Source organism: Phalacrocorax carbo, chromosome 1, assembly GCF_963921805.1.
Source record: "Phalacrocorax carbo chromosome 1, bPhaCar2.1, whole genome shotgun sequence".
Lineage (NCBI taxonomy): Eukaryota > Metazoa > Chordata > Aves > Suliformes > Phalacrocoracidae > Phalacrocorax > Phalacrocorax carbo.
In genome coordinates, this window is record NC_087513.1 from 37,721,794 (window position 1) to 37,749,736 (window position 27,943).

Here is a 27,943-nt window from a genome sequence, read left to right on the forward strand (position 1 = left end):
CCTTCTAATTAAAATAAGTCCCTTTCATGTCTTTTACTAAATTATAATTCAATATATTTAACCTTTTGTTTTTAAGGTGAAAAAGAAAACTGCCTAATCAAAGAGCAAAGATGCAGAGCACTTCGAATTACCTCTGGCTGTTGTCTGACATTCTAGGACAGGGAGCTACTGCAAATGTTTTCCGAGGACGACATAAGGTTTGTGAGGAATTACTAATCTGAGTAACATGTAAATTGGAAATTTTTTCATATGTGAGTAGTGTCATGAAATCAATGAAAAACCCTTCAGGATTTAGGCCTTAAGCAAATATGTCTTTCATAGATTTATTAAGGTTGGAAAAGACCTGTACGATCATCAAGTCCAACCGTCAACCCAGTGCCTTTATGCCTCTAAACCGTGCCCTGAAGTGCCATGTCTACAAGTTTTTTGAACACTCCAAGGGATGGTGACTCCACCATCTCTCTGGGCAGCCTCTTCCAGTACCTGACCACTCTTTAGTATATAAATTTTTCCTAATATCCAATCTCAACCTCTCCTGACGCAACTTGAGGCCATTTCCTCTTGCCCTATTGCTAGTAACTTAGGAGAAGAGACCAACACCCACCTCAGTACAACCTCCTTTCAGGTAGTTGTAGAGAGCGATAAGGTCTCCCATCAGCCTTCTCTTCTCCAGACTAAAAAACCCAGTTCCCTCAGCCACTTCTCATCACACTTGTTCTCCAGATCCTTCACCAGCTTCGTTGAGGTGCTAGAGCATGTCCAAAGGGCAATCTCCTGTAAAATAATCCTTTGTAATGGTTTGTATTTGTTTTTTAGTTTTTAATATTCATCCATTGAATGTTCTATACAGTTATTTCTGAGGATTTTTTAAAATATTGTAGTATTTGTCATTGTAAAATATTAACTGTTTTAATTTTCATTCCATTCTTCAGTTTTATGGAAGAAGTATTCCTTGCTTAAGAATTTAAACAGGAATAAAAGTCTTATCAGTTTCTATTATGCAACATGTTATTTTTTGTCTTTGTTAAAATATCTTTTAATAGTTTTTCCCTGTTCTTTTAAAACCCATTTTTGTAATTTTTAAGATTTGTACTCTAAGAGATATATTCTTAACATATCATCGTAGTGGATGAAGTTGCTGTTAGTCTTTGTCCCTGAGTCAATGCTTCATACACATCTAAGACTCAATCTTGGTGACTTGCCTTGAGTAATCACTACAAAATAGTGCATCTTTGAGCAGTTTTGTCATGTAAATGATAAACTGATATGTATGTTGTAACCTGAGCGAGGGGCTAAAGTCACCTTACTTGTGTAGGTCAGTCTATTCCTATGAATTTCATGGTATGTCTCACAAAATGAAGATAAGGCTAGTTGTAGCCATAGTACTGACAGTCTGTGTGAAATCAGTCTGAAGTTGTATATAAGCTGCAGTGTTTTCTATGTTCCACATTTAATGGTGAAGCAACACTAAGCAATAATTTAGCAGTTAATGTGCTTTTCTGGGTAAGTGAATTTCAATACAGAATGATTCCCCTGTAAAGCTTATGGTTTCATGGTTGCACCTCTCATCACCCTCACTAGTTGTCAATAGGAGGAAACTTTCACCTGGGTACCAGTAGTGCACGTAAGCGTGCTGTACAACACACCTAGTGTAACCAGAGGAAGACTTTGTCCTTAGGAAGAATCTGTCGCACACGAGACTGCTAATGTAAGCTTATTCCTAGAGCGGGCTCAGGGAAGTACCTTGCCCTAGGAGGAATAGGAGTTGCACTCTCCACTGGTGCTGTGGGTGCCTGAGCACATCGGGGCTTAGTCCCACTTGAGAACTTAAGTCTGTGATTAAGCTCATGACTGTGCTCCTGTCACTTATTATTGTGGGTTTGAATTGCTTCAGTATTTCGCATGAGTGGTATGTAGTGCTCAACACTGCTTTGTCTGAAAAAAAACCAAAATACTGCTTTATCAGGATAAACAGAACAATAGAGAAAAAGAGCAAAATTCAGCTTCCTGAAGTTGTCTCTTAACTTAAGCCAGCCAAGATTCTCAACTGTAGTATCTGTGTGTCTCTTATTGATTTGTGCAAGTGGCTTAGCTCTTGCTGAAAAATTGTTTTTCAGCTAAGTTTACGCGTCATTCTTAAATATGTAGCCTTTCTTACGCTAATATTCTTTTTTTTAAAAGCACTTAGATTTTATGGGCTAATATTGAGTTTCCATTCTGCTGGTCTCTTTGCTTCGAAAGCAATATATACAAAATTTTTTTAGTAGAACCTTAATTTCCACCTAAACACAAAATACTATTTTGAACTATTTCTAAGCTGGACATGCTTGTATGAACAACGGAAGATCTCAAAATGGTTGGATAATGGGTGCATGCACATTTACAATCTTATGCTTCTGTCTGATCAGTAATTTGTTTGTTTTGAACAGAAAACTGGGGATTTATATGCTGTCAAAGTATTTAATAGTATAAGTTTCCTTCGTCCTGTGGATGTTCAGATGCGAGAGTTTGAAGTATTGAAGAAACTAAATCATAAGAACATTGTCAAATTGTTTGCCATCGAAGAAGAGGTAATGAATTGTTGTAGTTGTGTTCTGGGATGCATGGTAGTAACCACAGTAACTGCCTTTTTACTTTATCCTTACTATAGAGGATGAAGTTGTATTTTTAAAGAATGGTAACATATATGATGATATAAATACTCTGACCCAATCCCCACCATTTTTTTGTTTTATTTTTTTTCTTTGCTGTTGTTGTTGAAAGAATATGCTTCCTTTCAGTGTTTAGGCACAGGTTGTGATTCTCCAAAGCCATATTGAGAAGTTGCTGTCCCAAGCTTTATTTTGTATTAGGATTTTTAAGCTATCTACACATATGAATACTTAATACATAGTTGGAGGTGTTTCAGTAATCGTGACAATTTCATGCTTTTGCTTTGCAAGCAAATAAAATAATAACATAGGACATGTAGAACTGTATATTGGTATGAATTGCAGTAGTTGTGCTGAAACTGAGACTGATCAGTTGAAATGACCCAGATGCTGAAGTTAGTAAAGAGGGAGAGAAGGACAGTTGCTGCTCTCTGCTCTTCTGTGCTGTAGTTTCCCATTCATCCACCTGTCAATACTGTTGTCAACCCTCTTAAGTGCCTAGAACTTGAGTCTTTCTTAATTACTTCCCCCCTCTCCAAGTTAGAAGACATGAAACAATATAAAAATTCACCTGCACTTCTTTTGAAGAAGATTGCCAGAATGGGATTTATGATCTAGTGACAGATTTTAATTTTCTTTTTTTTTGAAAGTAAGATCCTGTGGTTATATGCAATTTCTGACATTGTTTTCACAATAGTCACAGACTTCTCTTTTTTACATTTTTTTCCAGACAACAACTAGACACAAAGTACTAGTTATGGAATTTTGTCCATGTGGGAGTTTATATACAGTTTTAGAGGAACCGTCTAATGCCTTTGGTTTGCCAGAGTCTGAGTTCTTAATTGTTTTGAGAGATGTGGGTATGTAGACTTTGCTCTTTAGTCTAATTCGTGGACTGAAACAAACTCATACTTGTTTTGTTTATCTTGAAACAGCAAGAGATGAGGAATTTAAATGACTGTCAACTAATTGAACAAATTAATACAGTCATATGGAGGGACATCTTTTATTTATGTTTATATTGATATAGATAGCTGCATTAAGAAGCCATTTCTGTTTAAAGCATTGTTATAATTGGTTTTTGTTTGTTTATTTCAAGATTATTTGTCACATGTTGGACCGATTGCTAGTGATAATCAATCTCAGAAGAATAAATAAGAAAAATAACAAGGTTTACCTGTGCCTGCCTGTTACCAAATTTTCCTCCATTACTTTATGGGAAAGATGTTGCTGAGAGCAAGAAATACTGTAATTTAGCTCTTTGAAAGAAAAAAGGCAAGAATGCTTAGAATATTCTTTGGTCATGGTCGTTTTGTTGATTGAGTGTCCCTTCTCGTTCCCATTTCCCAATGAGAAAATAAACACGTGTCTTCCTAGCCTCAGTTACAATTCAGTGCTTGCACACTCTGTGTCAAGATGTATACATAGGTTCTGTATTATTCTTTTCTTTTATTGAAGTGGCTGGGATGAATCATCTCCGGGAGAATGGAATAGTGCACCGTGACATCAAACCAGGCAATATAATGCGTGTTATAGGTGAAGATGGTCAGTCTGTTTACAAACTCACAGACTTTGGTGCTGCAAGAGAACTTGAAGATGATGAACAATTTGTTTCCCTGTATGGCACAGAAGAGTATTTAGTAAGCCCATATGATTTCGCTTCCTGCTGAAGAAATATTTGAAGCTGGGAACCCTTTGTGATGAGAGTTGAATGGGTGAAGGTTGGACTGTTGGGAATTAGTATTTAAACCTTTGTATTATAATTGTTTTTATAACTTGCCATCTTTTTCACCTTAGGCCATGCCACTTCTGCTGACCTGAGCACTCTAGCCTTTAAATAATTTCCAGGTCCAACTTCCACTGTTGCCTTGTGTGAAAGGAAGAACAACAGTATTTTTGTTATTAATGTCTTTGCCTTTAGTGCTGTAGATATTTTTCAGTTTGTATTTGAGCTACTTGGATGATGTTAGGTGTAGTTAAGAGCCACTTGACATCTTAGGTAACCAAAGAGAGGCAGGCAGAGAAGCATCAATACAAGCATTTTAGGCATAATTTTCTTCCTGCCATGTTTGCCCACGTGTAGTATCGTAACTGATATTCTCCTCTGCTATGGATCTTCCAATTTTGTTCCTGTTCCAAAATCATCTGGAGGAATACTGGCTTTCTCCTCTCCTTTAGTGTTTTATTGTAGCAGTCAATCTTTAGCTAAATTTTAAAATATTTCTTGCAAAACTTTAATAAAAGTGGCTATCATACCTCAGAATGCTTTTGTGTTATTCTGTCACAATAACTTAAGCAAATTCTATGATACAAGCTAACTTTGCTTTTTGATTAAAGAGCTGAAAGTTCAGAATGACAAAGTATGTTGCTGTGAAATGATAGATTGGGGTTTTGTTCTTTATATTGTTCATAAATCAATTCTAACTTCTTTTTTTCTGTTTCTTGCTCTTTAGCATCCTGATATGTATGAGCGAGCAGTTTTGAGGAAAGAGCATCAGAAAAAGTATGGAGCAACAGTTGATCTGTGGAGCATAGGGGTGACCTTTTACCATGCTGCAACAGGGAGTTTGCCTTTCCGGCCTTTTGAAGGACCTCGTAGAAACAAGGAAGTGATGTAGGTAATTTAGGAGGGTTTTATCTGTTCGTGAATTAAGTCAGTGCGTGAAATGCTTTTTACCAAGAAATCCTATGCATATATAGTAAACATTGAAATAGTGAAAATATTTAAGGAAAAACATCCTTTGACTTTGTTGTGGTTTAACTCCAGTAGGCAGCTGAGCATCACGTAGCTGTTCACTCGCTCCCCAATAGTGGGATGAGGAAGAAAACTGGAAGGTCAGAAGTGCAAAAACTTGTGGGTTGAGATAAAGCGTGTTTAATAAGTAAAAAAAAAAACAAAAAAAAAAAACAACAAAAAACCCCCACCCCTAAACCCAATGGAAAACAAAACCAAGAAAAACAAGTGATGCAAAACAACCCAAATTGCTCACCACCAGCCAACCAATGCCCAGTCAGTCCCTGACCAACTGCCACCCTGGCAAATTTCCACCCCCCCCAAGCTTTTATTGCTGAGCATGATGTCATGTGGTATGGAATATCCCTTGGGGTCAGCTGTCCTGGCTGTGTCCCCTTCCAGCTTCTTGCCTGTGCCCAGCCTACTCGCTGGCAGGGCACTGTGAGAAGTAGAAAAGGCCTTGGCTCTGTGTAAGCACTGCTCAGCAATGGCTAAAACATCCCTGTGTTATCAATACTGTTTTGGTCACAAATCCAAAACACAGCACCATATGAGCTACTATGAAGAAAATTAACTCTATCCCAGCCAAAACCAGTGCAAACATTCTGCTTCAACAAGGATTTTACTGTGTGGCACTTTAAGACCTAAACTGAGTGTCAGGGCTCCACCAAAATACCGATGTTTCTCCACACATCTTTCCTTCCCCATGGCACTGGCTGGTCTGTGTATATAACTTGGATATTCAGGCGAAATTATGGTATTCTGAAATGGGTTTTCAGTGCTGCAAATTTTTGTTGTCCTTCAAATAATTGTCTTACCAGGCAGTCTTGAAATGCATGTGCTGCCCTTGAGACTGACTTTTTTTGAGTAGCACAGTTGTGGACTGTGGCTGAAGATAACAGGGGTAGCTCCTGAATGGGAAACAGAAGTTGTCTTTGATGTGCTGGTTGGAATTGATCCTGTTTCATCTTAGTCTTGTTCTATTTTGTTGTTGATCTGTATGTTGCATTCAAAAAATAAAGCAAGGCGGTACTTGGGAACACTAATAGGCCAATAGGGTCTCTGTTCTGGTACTCCTTACAAAGCTAACTCCAGTTTTCTTAGTTTAAGGAACTGCCCATCCTGTGATTATCCCACAGGCATTCTTGTTGTTGTATCTGCTTGAGAGATAAGGAAGGAGCATATGTTTTATATGTACCTTGTTCTCCAAAAAGAGAAAGCACAACTTCTGATTCATTTAATGAGAAATTTGAGAAATACTAGCCTGTTCAGTCCAAAGTTCGACAATGCCAAGTTGTATCCAAATTGCTAGATGTTTCCAAGTTAAAGTAATTTCTCAAAGCCCACCTCCTTCTTTAGCTCCAAGTGACTTTGTGGTGGCTAAATGTCATATGTTGCCATGGAACATGCTGGAAGTTAGTCAAATAAATGCCTAAATTGAACTGCCTTGGAAATCTGACTTTGATTAATTAACACTTGTGGAAAAAACTTCAGCTTCCTTCAGTGATGCCTGAAATCTCTCCTAAATTTTTCTCAAACCTGAGGTAGACAAGTTGCTTCTCCAGCATACCCCAAAGCATTTCCTTTTCATTGTTTACTATTTTAGTACCACTTTAGCTTGTAAGTGAAGCTTCCTAATTATTGCACCACCTACAACCTGTTGTTTAGATTTAGATTATTGATACCACTCTGAGGATTAGTTACTAGACATATGTATGTATAAGAGGTAGTAGTTGATGTCTCTATTATTTTTATAATGTATTGCAGGTATAAAATAATCACTGGAAAGCCTTCTGGTGCTATTTCTGGAATACAGAAAGCAGAAAATGGACCAATTGAGTGGAGCTGGGAAATGCCTGTTTCTTGTAGCCTTTCAAAGTAAGTTTGAACTTCTCACAGAATGTTTCAATGCTACTTGATAGGGGTTTTCCCATTATTTTCTCAGGATTAGATCTTTGGAACAGAGTTCTGACTGTTGCAGTTGTTTTCTTGGAGCTCCTCAGTAGATCGGTACACTGTACTATTAGCTTATCAAGTGCTTTTTCTTCCCATCTGTCCAAAGAGTTGTATGACTGTTAATTTACAAAAAAGCACCTGAGAATCTGAAGTGGTATGAATAGAAGAAAGATTACTACTATATTTTCTCCACCCTCAGGAAAGAGTATGAAGATTTAATAAACTTTGAATTGATGGCCCCCCTTTCTTGCAAGAACGTGACTTGAGATATTACAAAGATCAGGCAGTAGGAAGGAACTGTGATAAGAAAAGACAGTTCAGAGGTTTGCATTTTTGCCATAAAAAATGACATCAGCACATTTTAATATACTTTTGTAGCTTTTAAATTTCTTTATCATCACATTTTTGCTTCATATCTCATAATACTCAGTAGGAAGACCCATGGAAGATCTAATCTCAATAGGATCTTAAAAACACCTGCCACAACACATTTACCTATTTATCTTCCTGAGAATCCTTCAGTACTTTAAAGTTGCTACTCTTTCATGGTAAAGGGAGAAAGAAATTGTTCTGTGAACAGACGCTAGAAACAAACTTTTCTGAAACCCAGATATGTAGACCCATAAGCGGTGTAAAGTGAAAAGTTTGGTTCATACCAATTCATTAGTTTATAGTGTACAGAACTTGCAATTTATATATATTTTTTGTGATACTTCTTAGTTTTTTCCTCTGCTTATTCCATATAATTGAAGCGCTTGAAGTAATAAAGGAAGCAGTTTTTTTCATTAAACATCTCTTTACAGTAATATTTTCAAGTAGCATTTAAACAGTATTTACTGCTATAAGTTTAGTCCTAACGTGAGTTTGAGCACAGCATCCACTGACCTCTAACAGGGCCATCGCTGTCCTTCTAAGCCACTGGAGCTTGCTTCAAAATGTTACGGGTTTTATTGCTGGATTCAGGTTTAATGCGTACATAATGGTAAAACCTTGAAGAAGTTGTTCATGGTAACACAGGAGTAGTATCCATAAAGTTCCTTGGGATTCAGATTCTCGAAGTAGAAATACAAGAAATTTAAGTTGGCCCTTCTTCTAGAACAGTAATGACTGTAAGGCAATAGTTGCAGATTTTTCTTTGCAGCAGTTGAGCTGCATGCGCAGAGTACTTATGTAGCCCCATCTCAATCAGGATTAATTCTGTTAGTGTTGACAATTTAAATAATGAGTCTGTGCTAGCCCAGCTGATTTTGATTGAAAGCAACACAGTGTGCTCCCACAAGCAGCTCAGCCAGCAAACCATAAATGGCAGTAGCTTCCTTCACAGTGATAAACTGTGTGGGGTAAGTGTGCAGGCTGAGCTGGGTAGAAGAATGCTGCCCAGCAGTGGCAGAAGGTGACCTTAGCTCTACAGTGTAGACTTTTTAAATTGCATTCCATTTTTCTGATGCCCGTGAAATTTGTCAAATACCAAGAAAAAAATATTTGATAGTTGAGCTTAAAAAGGAAAGAGATAAAGTATGTGTATTAGTGAAAAACAATGGACATCACCACTGAACATTTCATTGTTTAGTGGGGGCAGGGGTGGGAAGGCACTGGAGTATTCTTCAGGGGATTTGCATTCTTGAGACAAGTCAAAAATTTGTTTGCTGAAAGAGTGGTCAGGCATTGGAACAGGCTGCCCAGAGAGGTGGTGGAGTCACCATCCCTGGAGGTATTTAAAAGACGTGTAAATGTGGCACGTCAGGGTATGGTTTAGGAGGCATGGAGGTGTTGGGTTGACCATTGGACTTGATGATCCTAGAGGTCTTTTTCCACCCTTAATAATTTTATGATTCTATGAAATGAAGTATTGCAGTTCGTTACAAGGTGAATAGATCCAAGTAGATCTAAGTTGTCTTATCTCTTGCTGGTGTCCTCTAGGGGTCTGCAAGTACTGCTCACACCTGTCCTTGCAAATATTCTTGAAGCAGACCAGGAAAAATGCTGGGGATTTGACCAGTTCTTTGCAGAGACGAGTGACATACTGCACCGAATAATAATCCACATCTTTTCACTACAGCAGATGACCTTGCACAAAGTTTATATACACAGCTATAATACGTAAGCATTCTCTCTCTATTTTCATTACTTTGCTCTCACCCAGGCAAGCAGTACCATGACCTCAGGTCCACAGTGTTACAAACTCAGTAGCCTTTCCTTGGTGGTTTAGCTGAGGAAGCAAAAGCTTGTAAATCTCCTGTGTAGTCACAGTGCGTAGAAGCATGTTGACAAAAAATAAAAATAAAATCATTGAAGGTCAAATCAACTGATCTCAAACTTGCTTTTAATCAGTGACAGAACACAGACATGTTACAATGTGTCTGTGTGTGTAACGGATACCAACTCATCCCACAGTTGTATGTTACTTATTTACAAAGTAGTTTGCAGAGACCATTTAACTCTCACTTTTCTTATCTTGTCCTCAAGAATACAAAATGTGCACATCATCTATGTCTGACATAGAACTCTCATGGGGGTTCTGAAGTTGTACCTGGTACAATTCAGGATTGTGAGTTATATGGAGTTCACTTTATGGTCATTAAATGTTGATGTTAAAAGCTGTAAAGTCTGGTTTACAGTTTAATACAAAAGTAAGTGCCTCCGCCTTATTACAAATAATACAGAGCATGTGTTATTCTCTAGTATGCAAACAGATACAATTATTTCATCAAATGTGTAAATACAGTTATGGCCTTTTCCAATTATTCTTTTCTATTCTGTCATTTGTATTTTGAGAAAGCCCAAATACTATTTTTTCAGAGGAATCTTGCTTGTAGCTCAAACTGCTATTTGTACTTCATTTTTTTAAAAAATTATTTTATTATTATTTACCTGTATGATTATTTACGTACTAGCTGTAGTATTAAGAAGTGACAGTGTACTAGTGCTGCACAGGAGGCAAACTGGTCCTTCCTGTTAGTGTGCTTAACGCTTGTCTTCTTTGTGGGAGGTTTTCTTTGCGTGTGTGGTTTGTTTTTTTGGTTTTTTTTTTGGAGAGGTGGGGTGGTGTCATAAATTCATATGCCTTGTATCCATTGATTGCTGGAATTAATACACGAAAGTGTCTTTGATCTTCCTTATCACTGCTGTTTTAGGAGATAATCTGGCTGCCTGTTAGCTTACAGGCTGAATTTAAGGTGTGTGCTTTTTGACATGTAAAATTACCAGACTTTTCTCTAGGAGAGACCATCCATCTCCTTTAAGAAATGGGTATGCCTGAGAAAACTAAAGTATACTTCCTTTCTCTCATCTGCTGTTGCCTGGTTTTATTGACCTTCAGACTTCAGGCAAAAGCAAGTTTGTTTACACAGGCGTGCTTTGGTGGAAAATCAGAGGTAGAAAGGGAAGTTTGATATTTTGCAGGAAATAGCATTTATTTTTGTAACAGAGTAACCTGGAGCCTCAGGCAATGTGCTGCTTTTTGTTCTGCTTATAAGGCAAATGCTTTATGTGTAAGACCAGTTCTTAATTAATCAGAAGTAAAAGGGATTTTTATTTAAGTACTACAAGATCTGAATTGTTGAACTATTGTAGTGAGTCTAACTGCTACTGAATATATTGATTGTATTATAGAGCTGCTATATTTCATGAATTGGTCTACAAACAGACAAAAATACCATCTCAGAATCAAGAACTGATATATGAAGGTCGGCGCTTAATACTTGAGCCTGGCAGATTGGCGCAGCACTTCCCCAGAACAACTGAGGAGAATCCTATCTTTGTAGTAAGCAGAGAGACTGTGAACATTGTTGGATTAATCTATGAAGAAGGTATATGAAAGTAATTTCCCCTTTCTTATAGCTGCCTTCTGTAAATAGTTTGCGTTATTTAATTATCGTTTTGTCTGTTATGTCTTAAAAATAGTGTTTGAAAATCTTGTCTGTTGATGTCTGAAGTTCTAAGTATGCAGTCCAAACTTTTTTTTTAATGCTGAGTATCCAGCATATTTTTACAGAAACAGTAGCTGCTTGTAATGTTCCTAGTGCTGTGAACCTGAGCATTTGAGTGTTAAGATGCAGAGGGACATATGGAGTTCTGAGATTTTCTGAAGCATGACGCTTTTAACAAGTAGAAAGGAATATTCTAGAATGTAATTCAAAGCTGGTTCTTTTGTTCCATTGCTCACTAAGTGGAAATTCAAGTTTTGCCTTTTTGTCATTTGTCAGGAATGTGGTTAGCCTTTCAGTTAACAGAGGAGGCCTTAACAACTTACCCCTGCTTAGAAGATAAGGTAGTGCCATAAAAGCAAAAAAAAAAAAAAAAAAAAAAAAATTAAGTTTTTGCATTGCCATTTATCATTGAGAGGCTTATAGAGGGCCCTATGCCAGAGCCCTATTTTATAAGGGATGAGCTGGAGGACGTGCCTCCAGATGAGAGGTCAGTGTTGCTTTTGTCAGTATGTCCTACATACTGACTGCTTGGGCAGCTGGCACTCACACAGAGGTGTTGAAGAGTGTGGGTAGGTGCGCTGTGTGTGGAAGGATCAGCAGGACCTTTGTATTGTGTCAGAGCTCTCTGAAGGAGTGATGACTGTGAGAACAAAAGAGATTCAGCTGACGAAGGCTACGATGGGTTTTAAAAAGCTATTTGGTGAAGTCCTGCCCTTAAAAGTCTCAGTGAAACTGCGCAGCCCTAAGAGGGAAGAGTCTCCCATGCGGGCAAACATAGGGCTGAAGAACAGAAATAAATGGTTGGCTCTCTCAGTGGAGGGAGATCACTAGCGGAGACCCATGTGAAATCTGTGCTGTGCATTGTGTTCAAAAGTGAGCCTGGAAAAGCAAGTGAAGGACAGTTTACTGAAGATACCAAGTTAGTTAAAGCGTTTAGACAAAGGCTGGTTTTGAAGGTGTGCATGGGAACCACATGGTATTAAAAGGCTTGGCAGTAACAGACTAGATGAAAATCTGTGTAGATACACGTAAAAACAGCGTACAAGGTGGGCAGGGGAAACAGTCTGGACTTTTGAAGTCTCTTGTGGAAAATAAGAAAATACAGATGTTTGTTTTATGTTTCAGTTTTACTTCCTAAAGTACATCAACGTTATGATTTGGATGGGGATGCCAGTATGGCCAAAGTGAGTAATTATGATTTTTATTTATATACCAGTCTCAGAAAATGATACTGAAATGAAAACTACTTGATTTTTCAGATTAATAATGTTGACTATTTTTAATATGCTGGTGAGGATTCTGACTGACAGAAGTGTATTTGTTAACAAGGGCTCCAAAAGTATATTAAAGCCATACTTTGTATACAAAATATGTTTGTATATTTTTTCAAAAAAGAACAAATGCAAAAACCAGCCTTCTAAAGTCCAGGTGCTTTGTTACTGCATAATTCAGTGATGAGGGAAAGGAGCCTGCAACTCTGGAGCCCTGAAGTTAGCTAGAAGGTTCATAACATCCCCTGTGATTGTGCAAAACTTAATGTAAGGAAAATTACTTTCCTCTTTCTCTCAATGGAGAGGAGTCTCTAGGAATCTGCAGAAGAGTGGAATTTCTGTTGCCTCTTTTGCAAATTTTCAGAATCTGTGGGAGACAAGTAGAGGATGTTTTATTCTTTTGGTCATTTTCCTGAAACTACTGAATGTGTACGTGGCCATGCTTTGACTTTGTGACCACCATTTATACTATGTCCATAAAATACTGGCTGCTGAGGAGCTTTGTATTCAGGCATGGTGGTCCTGAAAGTGTATGTCTCTCTGAATACCAGAAGTCATCAGCTGATACTAATTATTTAATATTGTAATATTTTTACAAGTTTCTTCTAATGTATGTCTTTAATTCCTAAACTACTGAAGAAATGTACTTGTGACTTTCCAGAAATTAAAGTAAATCCTGAGAGTAAGTGGTGTCATTTTGTTTGCAAGAGACTTATTTTCATCCCTAACAGATATTTCAGCATAACTGGAAAAACGCACTATGTTTAGCTCTGCCTCCATAATGAGTGTTTGGTTATCTCCCAACTAAAGTTTGGGCAAAGTTATGCATTTTAAACTACCATCCTTTCTTTTATTAATCTGTGTTGCTTTGCTGTGATTAATTGACTCAAAACTGTTGTTAAGAGAATGCCAGATTAGCTCTAATGTTGTTTGTTTCTTCCACCAGGCAGTAACAGGTATCGTATGTTACGCCTGTAGAGTTGCCAGTTCTTTGCTACTTTACCAGGAGCTGATGCGAAAAGGAATACGATGGCTAATGTAAGCAGTTGATTGAATCTCTTTGCACTTTTTTTCTTTAATTGATATATGCCTTGATTATCAATACATAATTCTGTGATCTCTTAGTGTCTTGGGAGGTTTTCTTTACTCCTTGAATGTGAACAGGCTTTCTGAACTTTTTCCTTCTGTCATTAAGGAAACAAAAATAATTTTTTCTGACAATAAGGTTTAGGCATTTGCAATTTCACTTTCTTCTGTGGATAATTTAAGTCTAACCTCTGGTAACATGGAGGTAAAATTGAGCAGCTTGCACAAGATAATTTTATATGAGGATTATACTAATGCATCTCTAACTGAAAGCAATTCTTACTAGTGGTTATTACCGGAGGCATATTATTGTAATACTGATTGCTGGTAAGAGGGCAGTTGAATGCTTATGTTATAGACTAATGCTTCACTTTTTTTAGTGAAATAATCAAGGACGATTACAATGAAATGGTTCATAAAAAGACAGAGGTGGTCATCCGGCTGGATTTCTGCAGCAGAAACATTGAGAAAGCTGAGAAAATGTGAGTAGAAGCACTACGCTGAATGCATTGATTTTTCATTATCATCTTTAATGGCAGCAGTATTTTAAGTTATGTTTATTTACAGGGGTTTTGCATATAAAAATTACATTTGAATTGGCATGAATTTGCTGATGGAAGTGTCTTAAGCAGATTTAGTAATATCTTTTACTCAAATTAGAGTGTTAATTTTGCTGCTTAACCTTGTGGGAATAAGCAATTACTGCTGAGTCTAATAGCTTTCCTTTTATTAGTGCTTTAGTGCTTTTATCACTGAGTTTGCTTGTGTTTGTTTATTAAGGATGACTTGAAACACTGGCCTTCTCACAGCTTTAAGACCATAGCATTTACTGTGTGGAAGAAATTTCAATGTTGAAATATAACATAAAGCAGCTGGGGAAAAACAAAACAAAAAAACCCACCCACCAAACCTAGCACTGCCCCCTCCCCCCCCCCCCCAAAAAAAAAACCCAACCCACCAAAAACCAAAGCTGCATTAGGATGTCGCTGTGCCACAGTGCGTTCACACAGGGATGCCAAAAGTAAACGGCACAGGAAATTCTACTTCTGTCACTTTTTAAAGTGCCTATTATGTTATTTTTGTCTATTTTGGTTAATTCAGAAGGGAGAGGTCTATATCAGAGAATCTCACTGTTGCCCATTTGGACCCATTTAGATCTATATAGTAGAAAGCTTTTTAGAGCACTTTCTTTAAAACTGACAAAATTTATAATAAGGGGCAACTAAATAATAGTTATCTTTTAGCATAGGAGACTTCCAAGTTTCAAAGGCCACAGAAGATACTTGTTTCTCTTGTCTTCCATTCCAAGGGAGCAAATGTTTTCCAGTGGTCAGAACTCTTCTGCCCTGCCTCTTTCAGTCAAGTGCTATCTGTAGGAGATGGGATTGCACCATTGAATTCTCCCTCCAAGTTTCTTTTTTTTTTTCCTCTCTCCCGATTCTTGTTTCATCTCTGAGTCCTGACACTCAGTATCCAAGTCTCAGTCATATTCTTTTCCACTTTTAAAGTGTTGTTACAGTGTTTCATTCAGTCTTTCCACAAACTCCGCCTTTAAGGGGTGTTATTCTTATGCAGTCTGATACAAACTTCAAACCCCAGCTCTTCAAAGCATTCTCCTATGGGCAGTTGCTTTCCTACTCACCCTACTGCCAGTCTCCCCCAAATGCTGTCTTGGTCATAGGATTCTCTAAACTTGCTTCCAGGCTGCTCTGAAAATGCAGATGTCCACAAGATGATTAATGCACACATGTAGAGCCATTTGGGTTTGCAGACTAGACTTAAGAAAGGACTTAAGCCACGTTGGAGCTGCTGTGCATGTGCAAATTGAACAGCTTGTGTGTAGTAATTATGGATACCCAAGGATTTGTCAGATTTGGTGGCAAACAAGTACAAAACAACACACCTTGGCTTTAAGGCACTTGCTTTTGAAGAAAAGCAAACCCAACAGTGAAACTAGCAAGGTAACAGTATAGCTGTGTAGCCTAGTTACAAATCATCAGGGCTGTAGTCCAAACTCGCCTTCAAGCCAGTTCACACTGTGACAGGACGTGTTCTTGTTCACTCTGTATTCGGTCCAGATAGCTTCTTCCTGCATTCTGCCAGGTCCCCAAGGAGAAAGCCATTTAGAGCTCAGAAGAAACCTCTGTAGGTTCTGATTTGTGACTCTGTTGCATTCAGCAGTATCTCAGAGCAAATTTGAACAAAAATTATGTTCACTGGTGAACTGGAGTAGTTCTCATGTGAATAGAAATTTGCTATGTGTTTCCATATGGTCTTGGCCTCTTACGAAGGGGGAGGATCTTCAGTTATTTGACTTCAGACTTTTTTTGGAGTTAGCAAAGGACATGTCATCTTGTTTGTCTTCCCTTTTCAAGGCTATGCTTCAAAGCATGACAATGCAAAGTTTTTATTTGAAAATGTAAACAAAGTATTGAATTTGGACAAAGTACGGGGTTTGGGCTGTGGGTTTTTTTTTTCTTTTGAAAGTGGCTGAGACTTAACAGGAGAAATACAGTCCCGAATTATTTACTTGGCACTTGAGCTATGGTCTTATGGAAAGTACCGGCCTGAGCAGATGGTGCTGTTAACCCAGCCTTTAAGGTTTTGGTAACTCAACCAACCCAAGGTTTTGGGTTTAATGTTGTTTCCAATAAGTTTCCACAGAAAAGCATTTTGGTGCCCTGAGGTATTAGTTTGTTGTGTGCTGTTGACTGTTTTAAGTAACTTTAGTTTGGTAACCTGTCACGGTTCAGCCCCAGTCAGCAACTAAACACCATGCAGCCGCTCGCTCACTCATTTTAAAAATGATTTGGTGAGAGGAAATATTTTTCCACTGCCTGTCGAGTACAAGTAATGAGAATAGAACAAAGAAGTCAGGAATGGAAGTTTCAAACTTCTTGTTAACAGTTCAAATGTAGTAAAAAAATTCAAGGAATTTTTTTTCATAACCCAAATGTTTACATTATTAATGGCCATTAAAGGTTGTCAGTGTTTTATGGTTGCTGCTTGACAGATACTGTATTTCATATAAAAGAAGGGGTAGCTATTGTTAGTCTCTAGATTCAAGGAATATTTTGAGTGCATTCACTGCTTGTTCATTTTCTTTTTTAACTGTGGGGTTTTTTTTTGTGGTCAGATATGAGAATTTGATGCAGATCAACTTGGAAGCATCAGAAGTGGATGAAATTTCAGAGATACACACAAAACTGTTGCGTGTAAGTATTTTACAAAGCCCATGTCATTCTCAAAATGGTGTTCCTAATGAAAAAGCCAGTACATGCTAACACAGATTTCTCTGTTGAATAACAGCTCTGAATTTTCAAAGTAATTTCTAGACTGCCAAAGGTTGCTAAAATGCCCATACTGAGATGTGGGATTCTTTCTGGAAACAGAAATAAACAAACCCTTTTATTAGCCCAATGTAGTAAAAACAAGTCCCTGAAAATACGGTCTCATTTTCTAAAATACTCAAGTAAAAAAATTATAATGACAAAATACATTTTACTTTGAAGTTTTTTTCCCTTTCCTTCAAGAATTTTAAACTACTCTATTGGCTTTCTAAAATGATACATACACAAACTTCAGAGTGATCTTCTTTGGAATTTGCATCATGTTTCAGACAAGTAAGGAAAAATTTAAAGATAACTTTACACACTGGTGTCCTGGGAGCAGGTATAAAGTTCTCCGCTCTAAAAGCAGAAGCTGATTGGTGCATTTTTATTTTGAAGGTTGTATGAACTGTGGAGAAAGGAAGGTATGAATTATGTGGATAGTATTTTTATATTAATTCTTAACAAACCAAAAGAACAAATGCAGAAGTAAATAGGGAAGATACGAAAGGTAAAAACTTATTGTTGAGGATGCTGAAAGAAAATAAATATTAACCAACAGCATCAACTATGATTCGTTCTGTAATAATACCACATTCTAGCAAAGCCTAGGCAGGTAATTGGGCATATTTCTTTAATGAATGTCAGTGAAACAAATGGGTCTATAGTATTAATGTGCTCAGTATGTTTTCAGCCTCAAGTAATTTTTTACATTACCCAGTAGTAAGATTGAATTTTCTTGCTCTTACATAGCTGTCCAGCTCTCAGTGCACAATAGAAACTAGTCTTCAAGATATCAAAAACAAACTTTGTCCTGGAGGTTTACTGGCTGACACCTGGGCAAATCAGGAAGGCATGCATCCAAAAGACAGGAAGTGAGTAACTGTATTAATTGTTTTATTAATATTTATTTTTATTTTATTTTAATTCTAATTTAATGTTGTTAATATTTAATATCATTAATTATACAGAATTCTACACTGAGTTTTAGTTCATAAAGCTCATGAACAGGTACTTAACTTTATATATAAAAATATCTCATTTTCTTCCTTTTGTTACTCTAGTCCAGAAAGGCTGCAGGCGCTGCTATGTTCCATCACAGATATTTATTATCAGTTCAAAAAAGACAAAGCAGAACGAAGTAAGTGACTTACTTGATTCCCTTTTAACATAAACTATAATGTAAAGGACAGGTCAGTCCTTGGTCCACTGGGATATTCATGATAGGAACGGAGAGTTAGTCAGCAACAGTGAATATGTCTGTAGGTCTTTCTTAGTGAGGTACTGTCTTAAAGCCCATATGAATGAAACACCACTATTAATCTCATAAATTTGAATTGTGAGACTGGAGAGGAGGAAAAAAAAATAAATGACCACTTTTAACTGGTCCTTAACTAAGGATATGAGAAGGAAACCATACAGGAAATGGGTAAACTTAGTGGAGTTTTACATAAATACAACTAACAGAATTAAACTGGTAATGTCTGTCATCTGCTCTGATCCTAGGGCTTCCTTATAATGAAGAACAAATTCACAAGTTTGACAAGTAAGTTTTGAAGTTACCTTTGGGAAATACCATGATTGCTTTCAGGTCCTTCAAGTGCTCTTGCCAATAACCTCTTCTGTTGATTTTTATTGTAAATTATAACCACTTTAGGACTGCTTTGTAAAAAATTTCCTTTAAATATCTTAAATACATAGGGGTGCCAGCATATGATAATGAGGTGCTTTCTGGTAGTGGAGTTTCTTTGCTGGTAGACCTTCTAAATATTGATGTGAAATACCTGTTTCTTATCTGGGCATAACTGTCTTACAGGAAGTACATTTTTTTCCCTGTTTTTTAGGGAGGAAAAAGCCCTCAATGAGAGTAAAGTGACTTTGTAGCTAAGGCAGAGATAATTTTCTACAGATGAATAAAGTATGGACTAGCTGAATGACATTCGAGAATTATTTAATCTTCCAGGAAATATAGCATGCAAAATAAATTTTAATGCAGTTCTCCATGCCTGTTTGAAATTGTCACTTATGAGAGGAGGCCACATTAAGTGTACATAACCTGGGTGCCTAGACTCCCATTAGGCTCCACTGACTGCTGACTAACTCTGACTCTGCTCATGCTGCCATACTCGTCTCAGGATCAGTTCAGTTCCTCATATGCAGACGCCTAATACTATGTGAGTTGCCCTAAGATATAAAACGGGCTGGATGGCTGGGCCCAAAGAGTTGTGGGGAACGGAGGTAAATGCAGTTGTTGGCCGGTCACAAGCAGTGTTCCCCAGGGCTCAGTGCTGGGGCCAGTTCTGCTTAATGTCCTTATCAGTGATCTGGACAAGAGGATCAAGTGCACCCTCAGTAAGTTTGCCGATGACACCAAGTTGGGTGGGAGTGTTGATCTGCTTGAGGGTAGGAAGGCCCTATAGAGGGACCTGGACAGGCTGGATCATTGGGACGAGGCCAATTGTACGAGGTTTAACAAGGCCAAGTGCCAGGTCCTGCACTTTGGTCACAACAACCCCATGCAACACAAAAGGCTTGGGGAGGAGTAGCTGGAGAGCTGCCCGGTGGAGAAGGACCTGGGGGTGGTGGTTGACAGCCAGCTGAGCATGAGCCAGCAGAGTGCTCAGGTGGTCAAGAAGGCCAACAGCATCCGGGCTTGTATCAGGAATAGTGTGGCCAGCAGGAGCAGGGAAGTGATTGTGCCTCTGTACTTGGCAATGGTGAGGTTACACCTCAAAATAGTGTGTTCAGTTTTGGGCCTCTCACTAAAAGAAGGACATTTGGGTGCTGGAGCATGTCCAGTGAACGGTAACAAAGCTAGTGGAGGGTCTGGAGAACAAGTCTTATGAGGAGAGGTTGAGGGAACTGGGGTTGTTTAGCCTGGAGAAGAGGAAGCTCTGGGGAGACCTTATCGCTTTCTACAGCTACCTGAAAGGAGGATGTAGCGAGGTGGATGTTGGTCTCTTCTCCCAAGTAACAAGCAATTGGACAGGAGGAAATGGGCTCAAGTTGCACCAGGGGAGGTTTAGCTTGGATATTAGGAAAAATTTCTTCACTGAAAGGGTTGTCAAGTATTGGAACAGTCTGCCCAGGGAAGTAGTGAAGTCACCATTTTGGAGGTATTTAAAAAACATGTAGATGTGGTGCTTAGGGACATGGTTTAGTGGTGGATTTGGCAGTGTTAGGTTAACAGTAGGACTCAATGATCTTAAAGGTCCTTTCCTACCTAGATAATTTGATAATTCTGTGATTCTAAGGTATCCAAGACATGCTCTGAGACTGGGAGGTAGGGCATAAGACAAAGGGGAAACCTACACCTTTCTGGATGGAGAGTTGGAAGCAGGGCAGATATCCTTGTGCATTGCAAATTATGCTAGTCCCTTGTGTTTATGTAATTAAGTTCTCCTAGTGGTTGGTCAGTTGAGTGGTTCCCTAGACTTTGCTGAGTGCTACATGAATTTAGACATTGCTTCTGTAATTTTCTAAAATTTCTCACTGATGGTACCACTAGTGTGGCTTCACTGACAATTACAGATAGAAAGCTAAAATGCAGAAGGTGCTGGTATTCTCACAACCATGTCACTTGCTTTTCCCATAGTGAAAGATAAATGGGGTAACTGCCAAGTGGGGGGGAGGTTGCCTTATGGTGAAGGACAGTAGGGGCAGGAAACCGGTAAGACAGTCTTGGTACACTAAAAGAGATTTGGACACATTATCGCCCTGCAACAGCGAGGAACTGAACTTAATGTGAGAGATAATGTGAGTGATAGTTTTGTCATATATTCTTAAGGATATGGTTGGAAAAGAGGCAAACACGGGGACACAGTCCAGAGCTCATTCTAAAACTGAACTCCTGTGTGCAGATTAAAGAAATTTTAGGGCTTTTTCTACTACTCAGACTATGTCCTTGCATTAACATGTGAATAACTTTGAATAGGCTTCATTTTCATGGTTTTGAATACTGTTATATTTTTCTACCACAAGTATCTCTTTGGGATTGTTCCAGTATCCTTGACATCCTAACTACATCTTGTTCTACTTGGTTCACGCCAGAGAGAAATGGCAGTGGTTTTTGTTAAGAACTGTGTGACATTAGGAGCAGAGGCTGACCTTTGTAATATGTACCACTAGACAGACAGGGGAGCAGCCCTTGGTTCAGATCTTTTCCGGTTGAATGACAGGTATGCATGCCTGATGGCAATGCAGCTACACTCCAGACAGATTCTGATTAACCAACAGCTATCATGCAAGACTTAACGAAATACCAAAAGCAAGTGTTAGACTGTAGCATCCCAGTATCCCCTAGTTTCCCTTACTGGTGCAATGCATAGCATGGTAAGGCAGTTACACTGGGATTACTGTCTGCAGCACCAACCAGAATGGGGTTTTGTTTTGCTTTCCTGTCCTCATCTGCTTGCTTTTTTCCTCTTGTCGTAAATTTAAGCTGACAGAAAAATCATGGGGTTTTTATGGCATGTATATTATTGAGCACAAATAATTATTTACATGTGCTGGAAGTTCCAAGTATTTGCAGAAGGCAAATAAAAAGTAAGGATTTCTGTCCTTTCCATTTAGAATCCCTTTTCATTAAATATACCTTCTTGGATAAATACTGACTTAGAGAAGACACCTGGCCATTTGTTCATATACAAATAATTGCAACTAAATGCTTCAAGTATTTTTTTTCTCCCTGCTAGGGAATATTTTTGAAACATAAACTGTTAGTTCTTGAGTGTGTTGAATTCTTATACATCACAACAGCATGAGTCAAGTTGGCTGAAGGGATTTGAAGTCCACATACCTCTTCTCCAAGCTTCACAAAGTAAGTTAGAGGAACAGGGTTTTGAAAGCAGTTTAAAACTGTTTGGTTGTTTCTGTGTTGCAGGCAGAAGCTGTATTTGCATGCTACAAAAGCCATAGCTCTATTCAAAGATGAATGTGTCAGCAAGTATGATACTTTTTTGGACAAGGCTCAAGACTGGATAAGGCAAGCTATTGAATTTTTTAAAATATTTGGTAACGTTCACCGCACCAATTTTATATTAGGAAGCTCTTGAAAGAAAACCTTCTTTCTTTTAGGAAAATGCTTCACACAAGGAAGCAGCTACTGGCTCTCACCAACCAGTGTTTTGATATTGAAGAAGAGGTATCCAAATACCAGGATTATATAAATGAGGTAGAATGCTTCAAAATTATGTAAAGTGTTTGCTTAGATAAAACACTATTCCACATCGTTCAATGTCAATAGTGTTGTTATAGTGAGTCTTGCATTAATGCAGTCGTATTAAAATACCAGGGCTCCATGGATGCAGTATCTGGCCTATAGTAGCTTCATTACTCATGTTGGAATGATGTAGAGTGTGGCACAATTGTTTAAATCCTGACTTGATTTTGGAGTTTGGTGGGGGTTTTGTTTTGTTTCAGTGGGGTTTGGTTTTTTGGTGGTATTATCGTTCCCCGCAAAATGTCTGTGCAAGTGGGCGCGGGTTCATTGAGAATTGTTCCTTGTGACTGTTATCATGGCATCTGAGCACCTCGGGGATTATCTTTAATACTCTAACAAAGCATAAAACACTACTCCCATATTCAAGATCAGGGGATACGTGCCTAAGGATATGTGCTAAATCAATGCTGGTGGTGACATGAAAGAAAATGTTTTGTTAAAATTTGGATGGTAACTCTGCAGGATGCAAACTTATTAGAATTACCTCAAAATTGAGAGAATAAGAGAATTTTCATACAGTAAAAATCTTTTTCTTTATAAAGAAAATAAAAATGAAAGCAAAGCACCTGATAGGTGTAAAAGCAATTAAGGAATGGTGGAGAGCAGCATTTTACTTGTTATTTGTTTGTATTTTAGTAGCACTACAGAAGTCGGTTATTGATTAGGATCCTGTTGTCTTAGGGTATCTACAAACATAACAGATAATTCTTCCTTTTGAGAGTTTATCGAAGTATAAGACAGTTAAGAAGATGGAACAAACCAGGGAACTGTAGGCCGTGTCAATACAAAACTTGTCAGGATGATGTCAACCTGGGGAGTATCAGCTGCCTTACTACTGTAATGATTTTTGAGGCATCATAGCAATGAAGAATTTAAAGAAGGATTTGAGGGGCAACATCAAGATACACATGTCAACTTACATTATAATTTACACTTCCTTTCCATCTTTTGCAGTTACAAGATGCTCTGCCACAGAAAATGTTTACAGCTTCCAGTGGGATGAAACATACGATAAATACAGTCTATCCAAGCTCAAACACATTGGTGGAAATGACTCTTGGGTGAGAGTTTCTTAATTGGATTGATGTAATAGTCTACACCTGTTATACAGGTGAATTTAGAAGAAAAAAATACGGTTGACTTGGTGATTGCTGTATTAAGACCAAGAGTTCTGTATTGGAGAAAAAAACCTTTGTATTGCTAAAGTGGTGGTACAGCTTTGGAAGCTTTTAGTCAATCACCAACCTGCTGTCTGTCCCTTATTTTGTACGTAATGACAAGTTGCTGAAAGCTTTGTGGTGGTGAGTGATCATAGCAGATAACTGGCCCTATAAAAATGCTAACCATCCTTTCGCTTCTCGTTACTACAGTATGAAGAAACTAAAGGAGGAAATGGAAGGGGTTGTTAAAGAGCTGGCGGAGAACAATCAAATTTTGGAAAGGCAAGCAATTGTTTTCCCTTTTTGGGCTGATACCAGGAACAGGCCTAATTTGGTACATTTCATAGATCCAGAACTTAAACTAAAGGACGATTCTATAATCTCTTTAACTGCAAATATATTTTTGAACTGTTGATCCGAGTGTAACAAAAAAAGAATGTGTGCAAAACCTTGAAATGTTACTGCAGAATCATTCTGACACAACAATCGTAATTTTTGTTTCATATTACTTATATTTAGCTAATAAAAATGTCTGTTGCACAGACAGATTAATTCTGAATTTAAACACAGTACTTTTGCAGCAATCCAGGTATGTCTTTATTTCCTCACTTGTAGACGTAATTTTTAACAAGTGTGGTACTATACCAGTCTGAATAATTTTTCAGTTTTCAGATTGCTTAAATAAAGTGAAGAGAAAGAGGCCAACATATTTCTTACAATCCTGAGAGGGTCCTGTCACTATCACATACAGAATGACTGAATTTTTATGATGATGATGATAAAATACATAAAAATAATGATCTCCTGAAAGCTTCAGGGTAAATTGCTGGTAGAGCTGAGCTCAGCTTCAAGCTGAATTGGTTTTGTTCTGTCCCCCACCCCCAGTCTCGTACTTGGAGCACAGTATCCTTTCTTCTATCTTCTTTTCACATACAAAAGTTAGGTACAAATGCATGTGTTGGCACGTGGCAAAGGAAAAGAAAAACTCGTAAATAAATTATAATGAATTATGGATTGGTTCTATAATCTAGTCAGTCGCCTAAGGCTACACTGTTTTTTCATTTTAGATTTGGTGCTCTGACTACAGATGGTGGCCTGCGGAGTGTGGACTGTATTTCAAAGGACAGCTTTCAAAGGACCTGAAGAGGGCTTACACATTTTTTCAAAGGGAAAAAAATACTGTTGGGACATTTAAAGCAAATAATGACTCTGAATCCAGGGCTTTTTTCTCCCCCTCTACAACTGTAGTATTCAAAAAATGTAAATATGTATAATATGTAAATATGAAAGAAATATATATCTTTTTTGGTCAATGTTAGAATAGAATTACACCTGGCAGGGAATTTAACCCCTCAGAGGATCTCTGACAAAGTCCTGAAGGCAAAAGTGTTGTTGATGAAATTGGCATTTGTTTGCTTTGAATATTGCCCCTTTTTCAGAATGCAGTTTAGTCTTTATTACAAGAGGACTTGCAGGACTCTAAACGTTAGGAATAGTCTTTAAAGGGTGTTTTAAATTTCTTTTAACCACCGCTATTATATTGGAGTCTAGCGGAATGACTCTGATCGTCACAGAACGTGATGACTGTTTTAAATTAGGTCTTTTTAAATAAGCCTGACTAGGAACTGACAGCACAGCTAGGAGAACGGAAATGCATTTCTCTTTCCTTCACATCCAAATTGTTGCTTCACTTCTACTTGAGCAAACAAATCCACGGTATTTGTTTTAAGTTCCACCCCGTATCTGGTGCCATGTTGTCTGTAATCATCTGACTGCTCTGTATATGGAAGTTTTGCACTCCAGGTTGTCAAGGCTGAATGTAAAAATTCCTTTTTTAGAGTACAGCATTTCCAGAACTTCCCCGAAATCTTGTTATTCACCACAAGATAAGTGGGTTCTTTTAAAAAGCTTTTTCAGAATCCTGTTTGCAGGCATAATTTTTAAAAAAGGTTAAAAATCGGTGTGAGGAGAATTTGTGGGCAGTCGGTAGATAGCATGGTGCCTCAGTGGTAACTGAATATTGGAAAAATAAGTTACCAGTCTTGATCTTGAAAAGGGACCGCACCTGCTGCTGACTTAGGACTGAGGTAATCAAACTTAGGTGGAAATACATAGTAAGACTATGTATTTATTTTCCAGTATCAGTAGTTACTACTTTCAGTATGACGTGATTGGGTTGCAGAGATGCAGAATGAAACAGTCTGCTCCAAAATAGGTAGGAAAGGAGAAAGAGAAGAGGTAAACAATCAAACAAAAACTGAGAAGATGTCCCTCACTTTGTTTGGATGACACAGGTGTACTTATCTGTCTCAGCCAAAGAGCATGCAAATACTGCAGGACTCATCCTTTCCTTGTGGAAACCTGGCCACATCTGTTCAGTGGTGTCCGATAGCACTTGTAATTGCTGGATCACATCTGTAAGAAGAGCTGGACTGACTATATTTAGAATTTTCTGTAATTAATGGTGAAACATTTAGGTATAAACTAAACAATGGTATCCTGTGATAGCATCTGATGGTTTTGTGTTGCTTATTCCCTGCTTATCTGCCCAGGTCAGAATACAGAATTGCATTTTTTTTTTTTTTAAATATTTTAATAGAAACTTATTAAATTTATAACTGATTCTTTCATTGTTAAAAGAAGAGGAAATTCACTGCCTCGATGTCTGAGACCTGCTTTCCAGGGTTCTTGGTGAAAATCAAATATTAAAAGGGAATTCAGATATTTTTACACCCACGTCAGCAGCTTCTTTCTTTGCAAGCTTTGTCTCCCAAAAAATCTAGCTATGCAAGAGGAGTGCAGCGGTTTGTTACATGTTTTTCCTTGGCTAGCCATGGTATTCTTAACTGTTTGTTTTAAAATACCAGAATCACATCTAACTGGAATGTTTTAATGCCTGCTCGTACGTTTGTCCTTTCACGCCTGCGGTCTTGCCGAGCGTCAGTAAAACACATGCGTAAGTGTTAAAAGAATCAGGCTTTCAAACCTCACAAGCTGTATTTTTCTCCAATATTACAGCTGTAATGCTTTGTTGTTTCAAAGGTTCTTAATTTTGAAAGAAGTCAAACGTTAGCTGGAATGTATCATTTTCAACTTCTTTATACTGAAGCAGTCTGGAAAAGAAGGTGAATTATCGTAACAATATCGCCTGTGTATTGAGGTATGCGCAGCATTCTTTTACATCGTTGAGAATGTTTTGTTGTATTTTATGTTCGTTTTAAACGTTGCTGGTTTTAGTGTTGCTAAATACATCAGTAATCTTGTTAAAATTTCTTTTTCTAAAGCAATTTTAACCAAGCAGTAGCTAAGGAACTTGAAGTAATGAGTTCATAATCTACTGATTACATTCTTACGAAGCAAATAAGACTGTTTTCTTATTTGCCTTTTCAAGGCAAAGCGTCGTGTGTAGTGCCATCGATTTTTGGCTCAAACTAAGTGTCCTGATGCTATCAATATTTGCTGATTTGCCAAAAGAAGTAATAGAAAGTAATATATGGTTCTTCCTCCTGAAGCTGGTTTACTGTTGGGGGGGGGTCAGCTTATTATATTATCTGTTACTTGAACAAACCTGTCTTCGTATGAATTGTGAAAATGCATGAGTGAATGACTTAATGGCATAAATACATCATCAACCTCTTACTGTACGATGTGTTCTTACTTCCGTGTCTTTCCATAATTTCACTTTCTGTTAATTTCAGTTTTACCTTATAATTTTTATTTCCTCATAAGTCCAATACAAAGTCAGAAATCTGAAGTAGCAGATTGCAGCATAGCTTGCATTAGCCAGCTCCCCAGAAAACGTGCCCAGTACGACAGTGCCACTGGCGTAGGCTGTAAGGTAGAGCCACTAATCCTTTTTGTTTTATTTTTTAACCTCTCTGCTGACGTGTGTTTGGAACAATGTGAGTTCTCTGTAATGATGGCAAAATTCCTACTCTCTGCTCAGTGTGAAACAGTCTGCTGGTGGAGCTCAATCAGTGCTAATGTAGTTAATCACTGTACAAGTGGTAATCATAGAATCATTTAGGGATATAATGCTATGGCAAGGATTAAAAAGGCTGAATGGAAAAGATTACTTTTGGGTTTTTTTACTTGAAGCCCAGAAGGGGGGAGATGTGGAATAAACTGCAGTTGCATAGACTTGTTTGGGTAAAATTGAACAGAGAGCTTTTAGTAAGCAGTTGCACAGCCTGCTGTTCTGGTGCAACCCCTGCCAGGGAGGGCGCGGTAGTTGGTTTGGCTGGACACGTGGGTTTCGCTGAACTGGTGACGGCTTCCAGCGAGGGGCCTCGAAATCAGTGCGATGGACGCCCAGCCCAGTCTATGCAGAGGAAAATGTAGTTTCCCTGTGGCCAGCCCAACGATGAGCACTTCTAAACTGGCTTATAAAAATTTAAAAAAGATACTGGCCATGTGAATATAAGCTAGGGGAGAGAAAAAAAAAAATGGCTCGGGCCTGGGAAACCCTCCTGAGGGGGAATGGGGTGTCGTGGTTTAGCCCCAGTCAGCAACCAAGCACCACGCAGCCGCTCGCTCACTACCCCCTGGTGGGACGGGGGAGAGAATCGGAAGGGTAGAAGTGAGGTGACTCATGGTTTGAGATAAA

General features: G+C 38.2%; 1 protein-coding gene across 5 annotated transcripts in view; it reads left to right on the plus strand.

Moving 5' to 3' along the window:
- Window positions 1–26,981, plus strand: part of TBK1 (TANK binding kinase 1) — a 30,671-nt gene extending 3,690 nt beyond the window's left edge. For 3 of the 5 annotated variants that reach the window (XM_064448644.1, XM_064448647.1, XM_064448651.1), the window contains exons 2-20: window positions 77–197; window positions 2,430–2,570; window positions 3,382–3,511; window positions 4,110–4,291; window positions 5,105–5,265; window positions 7,153–7,263; window positions 9,262–9,441; window positions 10,954–11,150; window positions 12,396–12,454; window positions 13,488–13,579; window positions 14,008–14,109; window positions 16,764–16,842; window positions 17,710–17,831; window positions 18,021–18,097; window positions 18,463–18,502; window positions 21,839–21,940; window positions 22,033–22,129; window positions 23,132–23,238; window positions 23,548–26,981. In XM_064448644.1, the coding sequence (XP_064304714.1) occupies window positions 111–197; window positions 2,430–2,570; window positions 3,382–3,511; window positions 4,110–4,291; window positions 5,105–5,265; window positions 7,153–7,263; window positions 9,262–9,441; window positions 10,954–11,150; window positions 12,396–12,454; window positions 13,488–13,579; window positions 14,008–14,109; window positions 16,764–16,842; window positions 17,710–17,831; window positions 18,021–18,097; window positions 18,463–18,502; window positions 21,839–21,940; window positions 22,033–22,129; window positions 23,132–23,238; window positions 23,548–23,752 (2,271 nt within the window). In that variant the 5' untranslated portion in view covers window positions 77–110 and the 3' untranslated portion in view covers window positions 23,753–26,981. The remainder of the gene's footprint in view (window positions 1–76; window positions 198–2,429; window positions 2,571–3,381; window positions 3,512–4,109; window positions 4,292–5,104; window positions 5,266–7,152; window positions 7,264–9,261; window positions 9,442–10,953; window positions 11,151–12,395; window positions 12,455–13,487; window positions 13,580–14,007; window positions 14,110–16,763; window positions 16,843–17,709; window positions 17,832–18,020; window positions 18,098–18,462; window positions 18,503–21,838; window positions 21,941–22,032; window positions 22,130–23,131; window positions 23,239–23,547) is intronic. The other 2 variants (XR_010372529.1, XM_064448661.1) reach the window with 2 other exon arrangements.
- The last annotated feature ends 962 nt before the right edge of the window (window positions 26,982–27,943 follow it).